Here is a 21,916-nt window from a genome sequence, read left to right as displayed (position 1 = left end):
CAAGCATGAGGGCCTGAGTGTGGATCCCCCAAACCCACATCAAAGTTGTGACCCCAACGCTGAATGGCAGAGACAGGGGATCCCAGAAGCTCAGTGGTCAGCCAATAGAACTACGTGAAGAGTTTCAGGTTCAGTGAGAGACTTCATTTAAAGAAAAAAGAGAATTTGTTGATTGTGGAAAGACATTATAATGTCAACCTCTGGCCTCCACCCACGCCTGCATAGTCAAGCACACCTATGTCCACACACAGACACACACAAAAAGAATAAAACAGTACCCAGGTTTCCAAACTTACGTCAGACTATTTCCAAGTATTTCAAGTCAAGTGTCTTGTTTTACTTCACAAAGTCAAAACAGGTTTCTGCCCAAGTAAGCCCATGATGTGCTCGAAGATCGACAAGCCCAAGTGCTTGAAGGACAACGACTGTCCCCTGGACGAGAAGTGCTGCTCACGCTGTGGCCTGAAGTGCTTGGAAGCCAAACACTGAACAGTAAGCGGGAAAAGTGCCATTGCTAGAATATGAATTATCAGTAGCATAATATGAAGCTGCCACTTCTGCCTTGTCCAACTCCAAACGGTGTTGTCAATTATGACAATACTGATGGGCTTGCTGTGATTTCAACATATATTTAATTACAAATTATAAATTTATATATTATATAGTTATAAATTATAAATTAAATATATATTTAACTTTAGTTTTATTTACGTGTGAGCATATGTGAGAGTGTGCATGGGTGTGTGCTTGAGTGTGTGTGCATGCATGTGTGTGTGTGCATGCGCATGCGTGTAGCAGAGGTGTCAGATTCCCTGGGACTGGAGTCTCACATGATTGCAAGCTACCTACTGTGTGTGGTGGGAACCAAACTTGCCCTGCAAGCATCAGGACCTAAGCTTGATCCCCAGAACCTATGTAAAGTTTTTGGGTGTGGAAGAATGTACTGGTAATCCCAGAGCTGGGAAGACGGAGAGCAGGATCTATGGGGATCACTGGTTGGCCTAATCACTGAGCTTCAGGTCAATGAGAGACCCTGCGTCAAAACCAAGGCGGATGATACCTGAGGAACAACACCCAGACTTTACACCTGGCCTCCCCCCATATGTACACGCATGTACACAAGCACCAGCACACATAGATGTACCTGCACACTCATGTACCTGTACACACATGTCCCCGTACACATTTGTGCATGCTGGCACATATACATGAAATACACAACCACATCCTAGTGAGCAGAGAAAGATCCATACAGGAACCTTCCAGGTGGGCTTTATGGCACACACATCCTGATGCTCAGAAGTCTGAGGCAGGAGGACTGATACAAGGCTGAGTCAGCCTGGTCTGCCTTCCAAGTTCCAGGCTACCTAGGAAGACTGGGAATCCAGGGAGACCTTGTTTCAAAGCAAAACAAAACAGAGACCAGGCTGGGGAAAGACAGTTCAGTGGGTAAGAGTGCCTGCTGCCAGGATGACCTGAGACTGATCCATGATATCCATGTGATGGAAGAGAGAACCAGCTCCTGGGAGTTGTTCTCTGACCACCCCACCACACACACACAACGGGACACACATGCACAGTATCCCTTGTCTCTTCATTTACAGATATCATCGTTAGAACTGAAAATGACCTCCTGTCTTAGTCTGTGTCCTCTGCCAGGATAGAACAGCATGACCAAAAGCAAGTCAGGGAGGAAAGGGTTTTTTTTTTCTATTACAGTTCCACATCACAGTCCATTATCAAAGAGAAGTCAGGGCAGGCACTCAGTGAAGGAACCTGGAGGCAGGAGCTGAAGCAGTGGCCATGGAGGAGTGTGGCTCACTGGCTTGCTTTCCACAGCTTGCTCTAGGAAAAGCTGCCCGGGTGTGGCATCTCCTACAGCGGGCTGGACCCTCCCCCATCACCACTAGTGAAGAAAATGCACTATAGGCTTGCCTACAGGCCGTCCTTGGGGAGGCATTTTCTCAGTGAGAGACCTTCTTCCCAAGTGACTCTAGAAACGGCAAGTTGACATAAACTAGCCAGTACCGGCTGAAGGCCTGTCTCGAATACTTGTTCCGCACTGGGTGGCGCTGCTTTGAGACACAGTGGAAGTGGTTTTTGGGGGTGGGGCATAGCCCAGCTTTTGGTTCTAGCCTTGATCTCTGCTTTCTGGCCTGCCCAGTGAACAGTCTCTGTTACCCTCTCTGGCCGTCACAGACTGACCCCTTCTGCCACGCTCTGATGGAACGAAAGACTCTGAACAGGGAGCCAGCACAAGCCTCTCCACTCTGGGGTTTCTGTCAGGCATTTGTCCCAACACTAACATAACTAATACAAGAAATGTTACTTCAGCAGGGTGTGGTGGTGCACGCCTTTAATCCAAGCACTCAGGAGCCAGAGGCAGGTGGATCTCTGGGAGTTCTGGGATAGCCTGGTCTACATGACAAGATCCAGGCCAACTGGAGTTATATAGTGAGGTCTTGTCTCAAAACATAAAACAAGCAAAAATAGAGCGAGAATGGGGAGGAGAAGGGAGAGAGAGACGGGGGGGGGGGAGAGAGAGAGAGAGAGAGAGAGAGAATTTGCTTAAAAGACTGAATTCCTTCTTTTTTTTTTTTTTCCTTCTTCAGATATCCACTCTCCGCCTGGACAGCAACCAGGAAGAATTATTCCCCTAATGGACAAGAGAGACCCTTTCATCTTTGAATCACCTTTGGAACAAGGCGCAGACAGTCACCCACACACTTGGTGACACTTCACTTGCTGCTCCTCTGACTGTATCACTGGAATCACTGGCTTTGTCTCTGCCACACATAGTGTTCCTGCTCCAGAGACCCCGGGACTTCTCCAACTCACGGGTCCCCAGGGTCTGGGCTTGAGCTAGACACACATGGCAGTGCCTGATCCGCAGTTACACAGATTCCTCGTGCCGTAGAATATTGTTTTAACTAACACTAAACACTCAATCCTCTTACTCACGTGCCAATCTCTCACCTCCACCCAGGTTCGCCTCCCCTCTCTGCTCTCATCTGCCGACTTAGTTATCCATCACTTCTGCATCCAGCCATACCCAATCCTCTCATCAACCCACTAGCCAACCTTCCATTCAGACACCAGCCATCCGTAGCCCCGCCCATCCCACTGCTAACTACTGTGTGTTGGATCTTAAATGTCCCCCGAAAGCTAGCATGCTGAATGAAGCCCTGGTCACTTGACACTATTGGGAAGCCTTAGGAGATGGGATTTGGTTAGAGGAATAAGTCTATTGAACTGAGCTGGAGAGGTGGCTCAGAGGTTAAGAGCACTGCCTGCTCTTCCAAAGGTCCTGAGTTCAATTCCCAGCAACCACATGGTGGCTCACAGCCATCTGTAATGAGGTCTGGTGCCCTCTTCTGGCCTGCAGGCATACACGCAAAACAGAATATTGTATACATAATAAATAAATAAATATTAAAAAAAATAAGTCTATTGAACTTAAATCTTATGTCCTTCAGGGACATACTGATGCTGTTGTCCCTTTCTTCCTGCTTCCCGGTTGCCATGGAAAGGAAGTGGGCAGCTTTCTTAGCTCCACCACGTGCTCCCCACCTCCATGGTCTGCTTCCAGACAGACCCAGACCAATGAATCCAACCAACTATGGACTGAAACAGTCACACAAAATTTCCCTTTTTTAAATTACAAATATCTTATTAAGAATGTGTTTTTTAGGGGCTGGAGAGATGGCTCAGCGGTTGAGAACATTGCCTGCTCTTCCCAAGGTCTTGAGTTCAATTCCCAGCAACCACATGGTGGCTCACAACCATCTGTAATGAGATCTGGTGCCCTCTTCTAGCCTGCAGGCATACACACAGACAGAATATTGTATACATAATAGATAAATAAATTTGAAAAAGAATGTGCTTTTTAAAAAATACAAATACCTTAGTTCTGTGTGTGTGTGTGCATGTGTGTGTGTGTGTGTATGTGTGTGTGTGTGTGCATACATCCCACAGATACATGTGGATCCCAGAGGACAATATTCAGGAGTCAGTTCTTTCTTTCTACCATGTGGGTCCTGGGGTTCAACTTCAGATCATCGGGTCTAGCAGCAGGGACTTTTATACCCTGAGTCATCTCACAATCGCAGGTTTCCCTCCTCTTAGTTGAGTATGCTGAATATTTTGCCACAGCAACAAAAAGCTGACCAACCTTGTATTCTGTTTAACCTTCTCCACCCAGCTTTTCATCCATCCAACCATCCGCAATCCGTGCACTCATGCATCCAGATACCCCCAAGTTCCTTTCCTCTTTTTCTACTCATCCAAATCCTCCCATCTATCACTCTATCAACACCACCCACCTGTGCGTCTGCTGAAATGCCTACCGGTTGCCCTGCCTGTCTTGCTCAAACAGGGAAATGTACTGAGAGTTTGTTCCGGACATCCTCATGTGTTAAGGACCGGTGGCTAGACATTGACCTGTTTGCTGGATCTCAGAGCCTATTTGGGAGAACAGATGCACACATTAACAATTCAATTTGATGCACTAGGAAGAAGACAGGGAGGGAGGCATCCATGCCAAGTCCTGGTCTGATGAAGAAGCATGAGTTGTTGGATACGGGTCAGTGTGTCTTGGTCCTCCCTGGATCACTTTTTCTGAGCAGAAGATGTCCTAGAACAGAGGTATATGAAGGCCATGGCCTTCAATGAGAGTAGAAGAAGGAATGAAAGGCAAGGACCCAGGTGTGTCCTGACCAACGTGTTCCATGAATTAAGTTAGAAGGAATCCCAACCTAGGCCCCAGAGACATAAATTTCAAGTCAACTGCTTGGAATATGACACTTATATGTGTTAACATACAACTCAGACAGATCAGACAGAATGTGGTAGAATAACACATATAATTTTTCCCAAGAGAGTTTAAGGAAGAAGGCAGACTTAGCTGGGGGTCCTGGGGACACTGGGAAGTTTGTTGGCTGTGGTTCTTCAGCCTGTCTCTATGGCATGCATCACTTTTGTCCCCTATGGGTTAGTATTCTAGCCGTTACCTTCAAGTCGACCAAGTATTAGAGTCACATCACCATGAGAAGATTCCCTAGTGGCCTCCGGTGGAGACACACTTGTGCCCTGGAATTCTGTCACTCACAGTCACTCATTGCATGACATCTGTCAGGATCTTCCCTTCTCTGGGCTACATCAACCCTGTCTACAAAATTAAATACCTCGGGGCCTTCCTGCCTAGGAACAAGAAAAAGGTGAGTTTGAGAGAATCCCAAAGTGCAAGAAGGTCAGGCTGACTTAAGACATCTTGGTTGTTTAGTGGAAATTCTGTTTCCCAGACTGGAGAACTCAGTCAATGGGGGAGTGTTTCCTAGTCTGTGCAGACCTGGATTTGACACCCAGCACCAAAAATAAATCAATTCTTCAGCATTTTTACAGGATCATTCTTAGGTGACATTATGAAGTTGCTGAGATGGGATTACCATGGGGGTTCTGCTGTGATCCCGAATTTTATGATCATATTATTATTTAATGATGAGACTGTGGACTCTATGTGGCTGCTGTCTGTCATGTGAAACAAGTTGAGGACAATGACCTACACAATATGTCGACAACCCAGCCAAAGAAAACAGATCCTTATTGTTAACACTGCCCTTCACGGTGTCTCTTTCCTTTCCAGCCCGAGTTGAGTGGCTGGTACTAGGGATGCATGCCATATGAGGGCGCGGCTGGTACTCGGGATGCATGCCTTATGAGGGGGCGGCTCAGGTTTGCACCCCTCTTCTCCTGACAGCACAGTTAGAATCCAGCAGCTCTGCAGTGTCGTTGACCTTGATTCAGCTGCTGTCTTTCAGATCCGTGTCTTCATTTCAGTGTCTCCGCAGGCAGCAGAGTCTGTGTCATGTGGTGGAGGCTCCCTGTGGTCTGTAACATTCAACAACACTGTGGCAAACACTATCAAAAGACTCTGATATCAGCCTGATTCCCACCCCCAATTCCCTACTCTCTGACCTTAGGAGAAGGAGTGGGGAACACAGAGACTATGGGTTTGCCACAGGAGTAAACATTAGATACTAACATGAAGAGATACCAAGACAATAGGGACACTGTCAGAGACAAATGGAAGGGTGTGTTCATTGGATGGATGCTTTAGAAAGGAGCAAACAAATGGGAAAGAGGGCAATCCACATAATTTTGAGTCATCAAGATGAAGACCTAAGGGTGGCATTTCCTCTTAATGTAGGATAGGAGGCATAGAGCACACTTTGCTCACTACTCTGCTTGGCCAGAAGGCTAGCTCTATGTAGTCCAAGCAGCAAGGACATAGTAAGATGTGGGCTTTCTCCATCTATGTGGGCTGTGAATGTCATTAGCTCTACTTATGATCTCAAGAACTTGGTGTTCCCAGCAAGATAATAGGTGACTGGCTGTGCTCCAGCCTTACAGCCGAGGTAGACTCTTAGAGAGTCAGCTGGGCTAAGGAAGCCAGACAATTCCATGGTCTAAGAACCAACAGCCCAGCCAGTCCCTCCCCAGAATGAAGTTTTCTGGATTTCTGAGCATCCTTGTGCTGCTTGGCCTGTTTGCAAACATCCAGGGACTTGGCCTGACTGACTTGCTCTTTCCCAGTAAGTACTGGTGTTCTGCTGTTGTCTGGGAGAAAGGGAAGACCAGGATCAGTTCCTCAGGTTCCCATTGCCTTTCTGCATCTTCTCCCTGGATGTGACATGGGAGAGGAGGGAGGTCTCTTCCGTGTGATGTCCTTTGTGTTACTCCAGGGACAAGGGTCTTGGAAAACACTCCTTGAAGGGCCTTTGAAGAGGTGTCTTCTTTGGGGAGAAGAATCATGGATCCAGCATTTATGGGAAGAGCCCTCAGCTCTCAAGTTCTTTTGTCGGGAACTCTAGGGTCAGAAATTGGTGGGTTGAATGCTGGTAGCTAGGAGATCTTGAGAAAAATATTTGAATTTCGTGTAGGCTCTCTGAAACTTAATTTCTTCATTTTAAGAGAATTTTGGCCCTAAGCTTTGTGACAAAGACATGGGGCGGGGAGTGCAGCTTCTTGCCTGGTAGCTGCTCTGCCGTCATTACGTAGTAGTTGTATTTGCTATCTCACTAATCCTCATCACAGCTCTGTGAGGGTAAGTCCTTGCAACATCCCCATTTTATTCTTCTAATTTAAAAAAATATAATTTTTAAACATTAAAACACAGTATCATTTTCCCTCTTCCTTCTCCTCCCTCCATTTTCTCTCATGTACCCTCCCCCGACACACAGCCTTTCAAAATTATGGTCTCTTTTTCTTTAATCTCTGTTGTAATATGTATATCACTGTGTGTGGTGTTTATGGTGCGAGTGTGTTTCTGTGCATGTGTCTAAATAAATAAATACACAGTGCTGGGTCTGTTTAGTGTTTCTTGTATATATGTGATTTCAGGGCTGAACACTGGTCTTGGATAAGCAATTAGGGGCTCTTCTCTGGGAAGGACTATTTCTCCTGCTTTCAGCATCCCTCAGTTGCATGTAGCTCTTTGTCCCACTCCCCTCTTTAAAGATGAGGAAACTAGAAGGCATAGGATTTAAATAATTTGCCCAGGATTACACGGCTACCAGCATTCAACTTACCAAATATTTTTCTAAGATAACATTTTTGTTAATCCATTGAGAATTTTATGCAGTGTATTTATGATCATGTTTATTCTCCCACACACATTCATCCCAGTAGAGTTAGAATTCCAAAACCCAGCCGTGGCTGCAGAGGAATCGCTGTACAACGTCGCCCTCCAGAGGAACTCACAAACAAGGCCACTGACTAGCTAGAACAGCCTAAAGTAGCGCTCGAGGCAATGGGATTTGGCTCCCAGAGAGGCCTTCCCAGTGTCTTGAGTCAGTTCGGGTCAAGGTTGTTGCTAAAGGCCCTACAAAACACAACGCAGTTCCCATGGCCAGCAGGTGATTATCCAGTCAAAATGTCACCAGTGGTTGAAAATGTCTGCTTCCGCGGCTTGGGGTGGACCAAGGACGGAGGGAAGAAGGGAGAGAGTGAGGGTGTTTGAAGAGGTTCGGGGTGTAGTGTGGGAAACACGAGTGAGGGAAAGGATTCCTTCAGGATGAACAAACTTGAACATACGCTTCCCTGAACCCCGCAAACTAAAAGACTGTCTCCTCTCTAGGGAGATGCCCCCGATTCCGAGAGCACTGCGAACTCAAAGAAAGGGACCTCTGCTCCAGGGACAGGGATTGCCAGAGGAAAGAGAAGTGCTGTCTCTTCAACTGCGGAAAGAAATGTTTAGACCCCCAACAAGGTAAAGCCATGACTCCTCTCCTGCCCACCTGGGCTGCCATTGCCACGGCTCCTCTCCTGCCCACCTGGGCTGCCATTGCCACGGCTCACTGAGGGGTGGTATTTAGGTAAGGCTGATGGGTTTAGAGTCTTGCGATTTAGACTCGTTACAGTTCCTGATGTGGTGTGTGGCAGTGATGTTCTTATCCCAGCAGATGATGTGAGAGCCTCGGTTTTCCCCAAATAAATGGTGGTGCATGAGTGGGTGGGATTGAATCGAACTATTCTTTCTTTCTTTCTTTCTTTCCTTTTCTTTTTCTTTCTTTCTTTTCTTTTCTTTTCTTTTTTTTTTTTTTTAAGACAGGGTTTCTCTGTAGCTTTGGAGCCTATCCTGGAACTAGCTGGAACTAGTAAGACCAGACTGGCTTCTAACTCTCAGAAATCCGCCTGCCTCTGCCTCCCAAGTGCTGGGATTAAAGGTGTGCGCCACTACCACCTGGCTAAACTGTTTCTGGACGATTTTTCACTGCCATGATTTTCTGAGTCCCCACCTGGCCATTGACATCCTAACTTATGTTCGCATTATCGGTGACAAGCAAAGCGATTTATCTTCCTAACTTTTGACTGCTAAGCAGTTATCTCTCTGTCCATATGAATTGGACTACATACTAGGAAACATGCCTTGGCATTCCAGACCAGAGCTGCAGTTTCAACTCTGTCTCTACCACCTCTCTGGCTATTTGAGATTCTTCATTTCTTTAGAAATAGTTACAGGGTGTTTCAGATGCCCACTTTTTAGGTTCATTTTGTGTTAATAAATATATGAGACAGGTTAATTATGAAGAAAAGGGGTTTATTTAAGTCAGTTTTTGAGGCTGGGACCACACATCATGGCAGGGAGTAGCATAGACCTCATAGGAGATAATGGGTGGGAAAGGTCACACAATCAACGGAAACCAAGAAGGGCTTAGGGTTCTACAATCATTTTGGAGGACATGTTCCAGTTAACCTGGGAGTCTTCCAAGAGATTTCACCTCTCAGAGGTACCACAACCCTGTGGACCAAGACTCCAAATCATGAGCCTTGAGGGGGACACACATAAATCATACTCAGACCACAGTGCCTGTAATAGCACCTGACTTGTTCAGTGTGGTCAGGGGTACTACGAAAAGCCTCGAGGTAACCAGACTCGGAGCTGAGTTCAGAATAAAGGGTAGCAGTAAAAGTGAGGCCCACGAGGCTCACCAGGGAATGACCTGCAAAGACCTCGGTGGGAGCTCCCAGGGAGGCAGAGCAAGCATGACCCTAGTCACTTGGAAAGGCCCTTTGTGTGTTCGGATCATACGGTCCCGGTCTGATGAACCTGAAGAAAGACTCTCATCTTAATCCTAAGAGCCACAGGCTCGAAGATCATCTTATTCCTAAGAACCAGGACTGGAAGATGAAGAAAAAGCAAGCAATGAGGTGACCAATATGTGTGACCCTCCAGAGCGTGGGAGGGTGACTGGAGGACTTCCTAGAAAAGGGAAGTGATGGGTTCAACCAGAGACAGCTCAGTGAAGGAAAGAGAGGGTGGCATTTGGAAAGTACCGAGGAGCGTGGGACGTGTCAGAATAGCAGAGCGGGCAGACAAGGTGACAGGTCAGGGTCTGACTCCAGACTTCCTAAATTCAGATCTCAGATCCAGTTTTTAGTGTCTTTTTAAAAATCATGAACAAATTAATGCTTTTTTTTTCTGTGTGCCTCCATTTCTTTACATGATGAAAGGACTCATGCCAATGGCTCTTTAGCTCCCTTGGAGTTCTCAGAGCAATGCCAGGCACAGGAGAGAGCCAGCTGAGGCCCATTAGTTTAAATGGTTCGTCTTTCTGGCTTGAGAACTCAACAACAGGAGTGATCACGTGTCTTCTTTCTCTCTGAAAGCATCCAGCAAATGGTAGGTGCTCAGGAATAATTAATAATTTACTCAGTTCCAGTCAGGGTCCACCTTACTTCCCCTCTAATGCTTCATAAAGCTCTGTACCATGCCAGCCCACCTGCTGGGCATCAGAACCTGCAAATGAAATCAGACATAATCCCTGAGCACTGGAAATTCACAGTCCCAGGAACAAGACTGGAGACATTTTGAAAAATGATAAATGACCACACAAGCTTCAAAACCAAGATAGGGAAATGCAGGCTTGATTTGGGCAGCTGCTATGCTGTGGGATACAGCGTGGAGTTGAGAGTCATCACAGAGGAACTGATTTTTGATAAAGACTTTCGAAGGAAGAATAAGCCTTCTGCTAACAGCAATGGTGCGTATGGTTGTGCTGCGGTATTGCCGTGCAGTGTAGCGTTGTGTGCTGACTTGAAAATCGCCTTAGCATGGGGCTGAAAGGGATCCCTCGGCAGAAGAGGCCAGAGCCAGGCACAGGAGCCAGAAGACGAAGGACCTGGTGAGTGACAGAAGAATCTTGTCATGAAGCTGAGGTGTTAACACATGGCGTGACATGATCAGCTTGTTTTCAAATCCATTCGCTCCTCCTCCCTGGTGATCTACATGGTAGATTGATGGATTGAGCCAGGGAGGAAGGCGGGAGGATGCATCGGAGGCTGCCTCAGTGGATTATGTGGAGACCTGGGCTTGAAGAGCCTGGCAGAGAGGGAAACTGTCAGGAGGACAGAGGAGGAGAAAGCAGTTGCTGTGGTCCATACGGTCATGGAGCTTGTGGCTCAGCTGGAGCCTGCTTTAGCTTGCTAGTGCCGCTGCAACAATGTGCCCCAGCCTGCTGGCTTCCACAATAGTAATGTGTTTTCTGACAGTCCTGCAGGCTCAAAGGAAGAGGTTAGGTGACAGTGATGTCCCAAGAGGTCAGAAGAACATATCGTGGAGTCTTTTCTCTCCTTCCACTTTTTCATGGGCTGTGGGATTGAACTCAGGTCCTCTGGCTTACATAGCAAGGGCCAACATCTCCCTGGCTCGTGAGTGAGAACTTAATCACACATTTCCCTATTAATATCCGGTGGCTTGGTGGCAATCTTTGGCATCCCTTGTAGATACATCAATCTGATCTCCACTTTCAAGTCCACACGGTATCCTCCCTGTGTGCATCTCTGTCCAGACTCACTCCTTCCGTGCTCCAATATGCAACCACCTCAACTGATTGTGTCTCCAGGCCGAAGATACAGTTCTATGATAGAGCACTTGCCTAGCATGCGTGAGGTCTCCAGTCCATTCTTAGTATCCCCAAAACTAGGGCAGGGAGGGTGTCACCTGTGTGGTAATTCTTTCACTATGCTGTGACAAAACACCCAACAGAAACAACTAATGTACGAAAGGTTTTTTTTTTTTTTTTTTTGGCTCATGACTTTAAAGGGCCTCTGTACGTCACCATGGAAACAGCATGGTGGAGTTCGTGGTGTCGGAAGCACGTGGTGGAGAAGGGGGGCTAGGCTTAGGATCGGGCTTAGGAACTGGGCCTAGGCTACTACCTTGAAAAGCCCTCCCTTAGTGACCTACTTCCTCCAGCCAGGCTCCACCTCCTAACAGGTCCCACAGCATGCCCCCACAAATTATCATCCCCCCAAAGGACAAATGTTCAAAATGTAAGCCTGTGGGAAGATATTTCATGTTCAAACCATAAGCACCCACAAAGATCCGACCTCTGGGGATGTAGATACTCACCATCGTGTCTCCCAGCAAGCAGGTACAGTGTGTTTGTGGTGCTAAAGCCCTCGAGTGTGAGAGGAAGAGGAATCTCTCAGGGAAAGGAATGGCATTTTGTTCTGTTTTGGGTCGCACACTCTTGAGTTCACAACCCTGGGCTCTCTCTGCAGATATATGCAGCCTGCCGAAGGACTCTGGCTACTGTTTGGCTTATTTCCCTCGCTGGTTTTATAATAAAGAAAACAGCACGTGCCAGCTCTTCATCTACGGTGGCTGCCAGGGGAACAACAACAACTTCCAATCCCAAAGCCTATGCCAGAACGTCTGCCAAAAAACAAGTGAGTCTTGGAGGCGCCATCTAATATCCCCACCAGGGCCATCTGGGAGGTGTGGGTTGGCCTGTCTAAAGCAGCTAGGTCCTTCTCAGACCTGGCAGAATTAGGTCTGCTCAGGAGCTGGGGGAGGGTTGATCTGATCAGGAGCTGGGGGAGGGTTGATCTGATCAGGAGCTGGGGAGGGTTGGGGGGAAGACAGGACGGTACTGTGGCCCTCTGGAAACTGGAGGTGGGAAGGTATGGGGGAGTTAGCAAACAAAAAGGGATTTAGGGGGGTGGAAGAGGACATAGAAGGGTCCTAAAGACCAACTGCAAAATGATCAGTGTCCAGCCCCACCTGGGCACGCTGGCCAGGGAACCATCCCAGGCCAGCAACTTCTTCACCCCATTTTGCCAGCAATCCAATTCTGTCCATTTTTCCTTGAAAGAACAAACTGACTGGTTTTAATATGCTTTGGAGTTTGCACACAAAATAATAAGTTTCATTATATTTTCACCCCTAGATGTTTGCACTTGGCTCACTTTCAACTGCCATCGACAAACCCCACTTTGAACCCCCTCCCATGGAAAGATGTAGAAACATAACTCAGGCTCCAGAGGTAAACTGAGCCCAAGATTCTCAGCTCTATCTTGTATCTGTGTTCTCAACAGGCTCTTCCCCCTGAAGAAAGGACATGCTGCGAAAACCATCAGGATTTGGCTTCTGCTCCAAGCTCTGTATATCTGCTGTCTCCTCCAGAGTGGTTTCTGGTGACTGCTCCAGGCACTCCAAGGCATTAGGTCCTCCCAGCATTGAACCCCAGGATGCCTCCCCTCCCCCCATCTCCAGTCCCTAATTATAATACCCCCGCCCTTAGGATCCCCCCACTAACGATGCCTCGACTGCTCGACTGCTCAGCTCTACCCGCACGGCACGTAAACTCCCTGTTTACATCCGTGTAGCCTTCAACTTTATTCAGTAAAGTATTGGCTTCACCCTGTGCCTCTGTGACTGGGTAATGCATGCATCTTCAGTGTGGAGAATGAGGAAATGGGAAAGCTTTTGGTGACATCACTCAAAGGCTTGTGGGCACCACGTCCTTAAAAATTGGGAAGCCCAGGGATCTTGTTTTGTTTTGTTTTGTTTTTCTCCTCTGTTCTAAGGCCTGTGGGCAATGACTCTAAGACAAGGGAAGGGGTTAAGGGATATCTTTGGGAAATTCCCCCAAGAAACACAAGATGGAGACTGTGGCAGGTGATTTGCAGGGAGAGGGGTGTACACTGCAGCAGGAACTGTTGCTGCCGCACCTCAACATACTTGGCTCCCAGCCAACAACCTGCAACAGCAAACATGTTCAGGCGCACACTTTTTTCCATCTAATTTTTTAAAAATTGCCATATTTTAAGTTGGTTGCTGCTGGGTATTGTAACACACTCCCACTAGGTTTATTTTAGAGAGTCATGTGAACTAATAAAACATGCCTCCAAATTTTCATCATCTATCTCCAGTAACAGGGACTGATACCAGTCCAGTGTTCCCCCATTGTCCCTGGATGCCTGAGGTATTCAACCCCACATCCACATTCCAGAATGTTCCACATTCAAGCTGAGTAGGCTCCAAGGGATCCAAAAAAAAATTGCGGGTCAGAAAGTAGAGTGAAACTTTGGCATACGACAGGATGCAATTCAACCACAAGAATGGGGAGCTAACACAGTGTTCTGCTGTGGATGGGCGTACACTGGTGGCTGGAGGCGTGGCTTAGAACGTGCCACACAGGCGTGAGTTCCTGAGTTCAAATCCCCAGAACCCACATAAAACCAGGCAGGGCAGCACATACCTGTAATTACAGTGTTCTCTCATTGAGATGGGCACAGAAGTCAGAAGAACCACAGAAGCTTGTGGATCAGCTGACCTGGAGGATATGCAGAGTGGGGGCTGGGGCTGGGCAACAAGGATACCTTGCCTTAAACAAGGTAGAAGAGGAAATCCCACATCGGAGATTGTCCTATGGCCACTACACATAGGCCATGAAAACCTCACTACACACACACACACAACTGTGTAATTCCATTTACATGAAATATCTAGGAGTTGGGCATAGTGGTTCAGGCCTGTATTCACAGATACTCAGGAAGCAGAGGCAGGAGGATTACAGGTTCAAGGCCTGCCTAGGCAAGTTAGTAAAAGTCTGTGTCAATTCTAAAAAAACAGGGGGGGGGTAAGAGGGCTAGATTAGGAATGTAGCTCAGTAGGGCATTTGTGGGTGTGAGGCCCTGGACTGAAAACCACCATGGGCAAAGAAAGACACAGCAGGAAACAGTCTGAGGGACTGGAGGGGATCGGAGACTAGAGAGTGATTGCTCGTGGGACGAGATCCATAGCTAGAGTGATAAAAACACGTTGGAGGCAGTAGATATGGGCCACAGTCATGTGGATGGAGTAATGAGAGAAGACAGATTCCAATCTGGAAAGGGTTGATTATTTTCTGGAGGAATTCGGCCACAGGTTTTTGAGATGCAGGCCATGGAAACGGCTCTTGCAGCTGCAGATGGAGTCCTAGGTGAGTCAAGTGTAGCTGGCTGCAGCCAGCATCCCTGCCTCAGTCTCCCCTTACACTGCTCACGTGTGTCCACACTAAGCCCACTCCCTCACTAATGCTCCAAGACTTGAGTTGAGGGAATATTCCAGAACTATCAGAGAGCCTCTTGGCAGTTGACTTTGAGCCATTGCTTCCTGTGGCCTCTGCCAACCTGCTCTTGGGGCACAGACCCACAGAGCCACTACTTTCCTGCCTTCAAGACGCCTTCACCTGTCCAGATGCTCACCAGGGACCTTAGGTTTGTGCCCACCTAACAATCTTTACTCTTGGATGGTGGCAGAAGACAAGTAGGTCAAAGACAAGAGAGAGAAAAACCAAAGGGAGCTGAAGGGTAAGGAGACAGAGACTCAGGCAAAGTCATTGAAAAGGAGAAAAAGGACACACAGGGCAAAACCACAGATCATTAGGCCAAAGAGGGAGACAAGATGCAGCCAAGGCAGGATGCAGCTCGATTGATCTAATGCTGGCCTAGCATGCCTGAAGCCCCCAGCCCCAGCCCAGTCCCACGTAAACCAGGGGAAGTGAAGCAGGTCTGTAATCCCAGCACTGGGGAGGTGGATGCAGAAGGAGCAGAAGTCATCTGCTTCATACGAAGATCGAGACCACCCTGGGATAGATGGGATCCTGTCTCAAAAGAGAGAGGGGTGGAGAGGAGTATTTGGAGGAAAAAGGAATGATGAGGGAAAGGAGGCAAAAGAAAGAAAGCATTGCTAGGCGGTGGTGGCATATGCCTTTAATCCCAGCACTCAGGAGGCAGAGGCAGGCAGATCTCTGTGAGTTTGAGGCCAGCTTGGTCTACAAGAGCTAGTTCCAGGACAGGCTTCAAGGCTCCAAAAGCTATAGAGAAAAGGCTGTCTCTAAAAACCAAAAGAAAAGAAAAGAAAAAAAGAAAGAGAGAGAGAGAGAAAGAAAGAAAGAAAGAAAGAAAGAAAGAAAGAAAGAAAAGAAAAGAAAGCATTGAAGAAGAGAGGAATCACAGAGAAAAAGGACAAGGAAATTCCCAAATGCCAATTTGCCCCTGGGAAAAGGAAGGTTCTGGAATCACATAACTTTGCTAAGAGATTCTAGAAGACTCCAAGCAAGTGCACCCTCTCCCTAGTAGGCCAGAGAGCCAGAGACCTCAGCTTGCAGAGGCCCAAACCAGAGAGTCAGAGGCCTTTCCTCCACAGTGTTACTGTGGAGACAGCTAGGCCACGGATGGCCTCCGGAAGGGAACATGACTGGCTCATGTCCAGAGTTGCTTCCTTGACGGTTGGGGCACAGAGCCTCAGAGCAGAAGCCGGAGCCACTGACCAGTTCCACCCAGCTTAATGCCTCTGTCCAGACAACTGCTTCTTAGGATGAGACTCTGGGAACTTCTGCCATTCCTGGTCCTCTTCATCTTCTTGTGGGGCATCCAGGAACCTGAGCTGGCTGAGGGGTTCCTTGTCAGTAAGTACTGGGGTACAGTTCTTAATATGGAGAGAAGTAGCTTGATGGGGTCAAAGTACAAAACACACTGCAGATGAGAGGGTTTCCCCATCCCAGTCCCAGACCCTGGTGGGAGTGAGATGTTTGGGGTCACTGTTTCCCCGTAATCCTGGAGAGGTGCCCTGGGTCACACAGGGGTCTCTGTCTGTGACAGCTGACTCTCTATCTTTATAAGGAATTCTTCATGCACTTCAGGACTGGTATGCATTGAATGGACATTGGGAATTAAGTAGACAAAAGGATCTCCACTTAGGATGAGCCTCTCCCTAGCAGCACCCCAGCAGCTGCCTCGCCTGCCCACTGCAGCTCCCCAAAGCTTTTCTGTATTCACAGGACCTTACCTGTGTGCTGAAGAACAGCCTCCAGGGTCCCTTCAGATGGCGAAGCAGGGAGATTTCCTCCTTACCAGCTAAAACACACTGAGCACTTGAAGGTCGTGGGGGAAGTGAGTGATCAGAATGCCGTGTGACAAGAGCAAATTCTGGGTCCACTCCTTGAGAGCTGTGTGGGCTGCACAAGTCCACATAGCCTCACATGCTCTGGACGCCTCTGCTCGCTCCATGGGACACTTTATCAATATTAATCACTGGAAGTCCTTTATCAGTAGTAATCACTGTTCTTTTAGCCCAGGCATCTTGACCAAGGCTTTTCAAACTGTGATCCATTAGCCTTCAGGATGACAATCTAGGCAAACACTGAGCTACAGGGGCCAACGAAGGCCAAAACCAAATGATCAGAACAGTCCCAAAGGAGCAGGTCCCTCTCTGGGGAATCTTGTAGGGGTGGAGAGAGGGCTGGAGCCGGGCGATGGTGGCGCATGCCTTTAATCCCAGCACTCGGGAGGCAGAGGCAGGCGGATCTCTGTGAGTTCGAGACCAGCCTGGTCTACAGAGCTAGTTACAGGACAGGCTCCAAAGCCACAGAGAAACCCTGTCTCGAAAAACCAAAAAAAAAAAAAAAAAAAAAGAGAGAGAGAGAGAGGGCTTGAGAAGGTTCTGGGGATTAGGTGCTGAGTCGCTGCTGGGGGCGATGGGGCCGGTGCTGTGAAAACCTGAGCCCCTGAGGGTTGCCTCTCCTAGTGACAGGTGAGGGGCCAACAAGCTTCCTCACTCTGCTAGTACCCTAGACGGAGGAAGGAAGAACAATATCTCCTTCAACTCCTCAAGGGACCACATCTCCTCCTCCTACAGAAACATGCCCCAGAGTCAGAATAAAGTGCGAAATTGAAGAAAGAAATGAATGCACAAGGCACAGACACTGTCCCAACAAGAAGAGATGCTGCATGTTCAGCTGTGGCAAGAAATGCTTAGACCTCAAACAAGGTACCTCTCTGACCTCTGAGCTGCCCCCATCCTCCTGCTTTCTCCTCTCCCCACCCCTTTATGAGGGCTGGTGTTCACCGAGACCCCCATGGCACCGTCTACCTGATGCAGATCTTGCAGGTACTGGCCACGGAGACCTGTCCTGAGACAGCTGGCGTCTATTTGAGTAAAGGATCTGACTGAGGTTCTTTTTCCTTTCTGAACCTCATTTCTTCTTAAGATATAGCTGGGTACTGGGTCATATGACCCCTTGACTACACTCAGGTGCTGTTCTGAGATGCCAAGTAGTTCTCCAAGTTTTATCAAGCAGCAACAGTGCATCTGGATGTAGGATGAGCATGAGGCAGGTGTCGAGAGTTCCCCGGCTTGTTTGTCCAGGCCTCGGACTAACATAAAACCCAGGATGCCTCCCCTCATCGCCTTAGCCTCCTATACTCTTTTCTCTCTGCTCACGTCCTTGAGCGCCCATTCATCAATCAGCAAATATTTATGGGTGCTTGTGACACCCAGGTTGGGCTCCTCAATGAGGCCACCAAAGCTTTTCCTGGGAAAGCCATATAGAACTTGAAATCTGAAGGATGGGTAGTGTGCAGGTAAACACAGGGAGAAGTAGCTTTCCAGACACCAGCAAGTGGCTCACGGGAAAACGCTGTGCTAGGAGGCATGTGACCAGGCGTGGAAACACTGGGAGGTGGAGAAGGTGGAGATGGTTGAGGATGTGCACTCGGACATCCGGACGTGATCCTCCTCCCTGTGATCCTAACCCCCAACTGTGGTCTACTCAGGTTCTGGTTCCTGAATCAGGGAATTAAGGCTGACCTCAACCTTGACTCAACCCTCCTGCCTCAGCCTTTGGGTGTCTGGGGTTCTAAGCATGCACCACCATATCTGGTGATTAATCTACACTTAACTCCCTCACTGGTGTGTGACATCAGGGAGTGACTTCATCTCTCCAAGTCTCATGCCCTCTACCTGCACAATGAGAACAGAAAGAGGGCTGCCACACCAGAGGAAATGTCAATGTGTCAAAGGCTAAGACCCACGGCCAGCACTTTAATAGCTAAACTTGTGTGATTGTAATGGAATTTTTTAGTGGTGAAATCAGTTGTTCATTAAGTGCTTAAGTTTGGGATCTTTCTCTCTTTCCTTCCTTCTTTCCTTCCTTCCTTCTTTCTCTCTTTCCTTCTTTATTTCCTTCTTTCTGTCTTTCCTTCTTGCCTTTCTTCTATTCTTTCTTCCTTTCTTCTTTCCTTCCTTCTTTCTCTCTTTCCTTTCTTCCTTCCTTCTTTACTTCCTTCCTTTCATCGTTTCTTCCTTTATTTGTTTATTTACTTCTGAGAACATTCCTGAAACATCCATTTCTTGCCAAAGATCTGCTCAGAATGGCTATACAGGGCTAAGGTACAGTATTTGCTCATGAAGAACTCAGTTTTCCTGCAGTCAGAAAATATGGATAAAACCACGATAAATCATCATCAACGACATAAAACAGATGCATTAAAATCTAGGGGTAAAGCATGGACCCAGGAGACATCAGAAAGGCAATGATGCTGGGAATGTTTAGATATTGTAGGCGTGGTCTTCTGTATAGCTCAGGGCAACCTTGAAATCGCTGCAATCCTCCTGCCTCCGCTCCTCAGTGCTGGGACGTCAGGCAAATGCCACCACACCTGGCTACTGGAAGGGTTTTGAAGAATGAATAGGAGTGTGCCTTGTTAGCCAGAGCAGCTCGGGCATTGAGCAGGTGTGAAGGTGCGGAGACTGGGGAGTAGGCTGACTTTTAAGGACAGTTTGAAAGGATGAGCGTTAAGAGCAGCAAAAGAGAGAAGCTGTGGAGTGGGAGGTATGGACTTCGGGGTTGGAAGATAACTGTTCTGAGCCAGTGCATCAGCTCCTCTGACGTCTAGTGGACTGGAGATATTTTAACTTAGATGGTGGCCATTCCTGGCAGAAAGGAAAGAGACAGCCATCCTTGCCGTGTATGAGGCCAAGTCATCAAGCAGTCATCATTCAGATGCTGAGGAGACACAATGGCCACGTCTGCTTCTTTGTGTTGTCATCCTGCAGCTGAGAAAAAGAAGACCAAAGAGACTGAAGTGACTGGTCAGATTCCCAGGGAACCGGAAGCACAGCTCTGAGCTAGACAAAGAGAGCATGGACAGAGGAAGGGGCCGGGGTTGTTTCTGAGGAGACAGGCATCCAAATATCTGTCCCCCAATATTTTCCCCACAGATGTATGCAGTCTGCCACAGGATCCTGGCCCCTGCATGGCTTACTTTCCACGCTGGTATTATAATAAAGAGACTGAGGTCTGTACTGAATTCATCTATGGTGGCTGCAAAGGGAATCCTAACAACTTCCAAACTGAACATATCTGCAGAGTTGTCTGCAAAAAGAAAAGTAAGTGCTAAATGTCCCCGATCTGCATTTCCACTAAAGTTAAACAGCAATCTGAGCATCAGTCCTTTCCAAGGCCTGGGCAGTCCTGGAGGTGCAAATGGAAGGACCTGGGAAAGAGAGGATAGGAGGGAGGCAGTGGGCAAAGGGAAGCCTGCAAGTCTGAGGGGAGCAGTGGGAAAAGAAAGGACACAGGAGCAGGGAGCACCTGACCCAACTCAGAGGAGGAGCATGTGAGCTGCCGTGGTCACCACACTGAGTTAACGGGTATAAAGTGGTATAAATTAGAAGGCACGAGCTGAGCCCAGCACACATCACTTCTGGTTTCCCTGCTTGTCCGGGGATGTGAAAATCTTCCCATCCCTTTCCATTTGCTGAAGGATCTGGTTCCTACGGTGGCTGAAGCCCAGCATCTCCATCCTTACCCTTGTGTCTTACAGATCTGTCTTCCTGGATATGACAAGGTTGAGCTGCAGGAAGCTCCAGGTCTTAGCTCCTAGTCTGAGACTTGCTTCTGTGAGCCCAACAGATGCTCGGATTGGCTAACAGCGGCCAAGTCTTAGCCACTAAGACTCTGGCTGTTCCCACAACAGAACCCCTGAATTTGTTTATTCTCTCTCCCTCTCCTAAAGTAATGTCCTTTAACCTTTGACCCCTGCTCAGTGTTAGACCCTGTGACCTCAACTTTCAGGACTCTCATTTATTCCTATGAAGATTCTAGTTCCTCCTAATAAAGGATCCGGTGAGTTCTGATGTCTCAGAGTCTGAATAACTCCTCTGTTGTCTGCAGGTGTTCACATCTGTTCACAGCCCTCTGTATGCAGATGTTCATGTCTGTTCACACCTCTATGTATGCAGTCATTCATGTCTGTTCACAGCCTTCTGTTTGCAGATGTTCACAGCCTTTTTGTATGCAATTGTTAACATCTGATGCTCACGTCTGTTTGCAGCCCTCTGTATGCACCTTTGCATGTTACTATATAGAGACAGAACTTAAGGATCTCACACAATCACAAACACACTGTTAGATAAATTTATTAAAGTTTCAGAGTAAAAAATGAATATGCAAATATTTGTGGTGATTTTATATACCAATAAATTTCCACAAGAGGGAAATTTAGAGAATAGTCATGTTTTCATCAGTAACAGCAAAACAAACAAACAAAAAAACAAAGTTCTTCAAATCATCAAAAGGGTAAAAGATCTATGCACCAAAAGCCATGAAGTATTGATGAGGAGAATTAAAAAACAAAACACAGATATATGAAAAATATCTTAAGTTCATAAATAAAAAGATTTCATATAGCCAAAATGGCTAGACTATTTCCAACCTGTTGTGGAATATTCCTTTATACTGTATGAAGGTGTGTCATTAGGATTGGTTTAATAAAAAGCTAAACACCCAGTAGTGAGGCAGGAAGTATAGGTGGGACTTCTGGACAAAGAGAACTCTGGGGGGAAAAGGTGGAGTCACCAGCCAGACATGGAATAACCAAGATGGGCATAACGGAGATGAGGAAAGGAATGTGTGGGAGAGTATAGATTAAAAAACATGGGTTAGTTTCAGTCATAAGAGCCAAAGGGACACGCCTAAGCTAAGACTGAGCTTTCATAATTAATAAGTCTCTGTGTCATTTTTTGTGAGCTAGTAGCCCAAAAAGAAAAGTCCATTTGCACCAACCATCTATATTCCACAAAACAAAAGCATTACAACAGAAAAAAAGAAGGCCCAAATTTAAACCTCATTGTTGCCCATAGCAACACCCTAGTGCATCCTAGTGTATACCCTAACTGGGACAGAGCAGGGTGGAGGGAGTCCCTTCCCAGGGCATTTCCCTTCCATAACAGGAAGGTCAGTGATTGATGGTATCGGACAGTACTTTCCACTTCTGGGAAAACATGGCATTGAAGGAATCCTCC

The 21,916-nt window shown here is 47.4% G+C and overlaps 3 protein-coding genes across 3 annotated transcripts in view; all 3 read left to right on the top strand.

The window, feature by feature from the left end:
- Positions 1 to 489, top strand: part of Wfdc8 (WAP four-disulfide core domain 8) — a 43,160-nt gene extending 42,671 nt beyond the window's left edge. Inside the window, 1 exon segment of the mRNA XM_075962866.1 lies at positions 350 to 489. Within this exon segment, the coding sequence (XP_075818981.1) occupies positions 350 to 489 (140 nt within the window).
- A 6,010-nt stretch (positions 490 to 6,499) lies between these two features.
- On the top strand, positions 6,500 to 13,190 carry LOC142844427 (eppin-like). The gene is made up of 5 exons (XM_075962865.1): positions 6,500 to 6,590; positions 8,135 to 8,266; positions 12,064 to 12,231; positions 12,968 to 12,978; positions 13,086 to 13,190. The coding sequence occupies exons 1-5, from the start codon at positions 6,500 to 6,502 to the stop codon at positions 13,188 to 13,190; spliced, it is 507 nt and encodes a 168-aa protein (XP_075818980.1).
- Positions 13,191 to 16,117: 2,927 nt separating this feature from the next.
- Positions 16,118 to 20,456, top strand: LOC142844426 (WAP four-disulfide core domain protein 6A-like). The gene is made up of 4 exons (XM_075962863.1): positions 16,118 to 16,238; positions 17,468 to 17,599; positions 19,832 to 19,999; positions 20,437 to 20,456. Exons 1-4 carry the CDS (start codon positions 16,118 to 16,120, stop codon positions 20,454 to 20,456), a joined length of 441 nt encoding a protein of 146 aa, XP_075818978.1.
- The last annotated feature ends 1,460 nt before the right edge of the window (positions 20,457 to 21,916 follow it).

The sequence above is a fragment of the Microtus pennsylvanicus genome, chromosome 2, assembly GCF_037038515.1.
Source record: "Microtus pennsylvanicus isolate mMicPen1 chromosome 2, mMicPen1.hap1, whole genome shotgun sequence".
Lineage (NCBI taxonomy): Eukaryota > Metazoa > Chordata > Mammalia > Rodentia > Cricetidae > Microtus > Microtus pennsylvanicus.
Note: the sequence above shows the minus strand (reverse complement) of the source record. Positions and strands in the feature narration are given on the sequence as shown.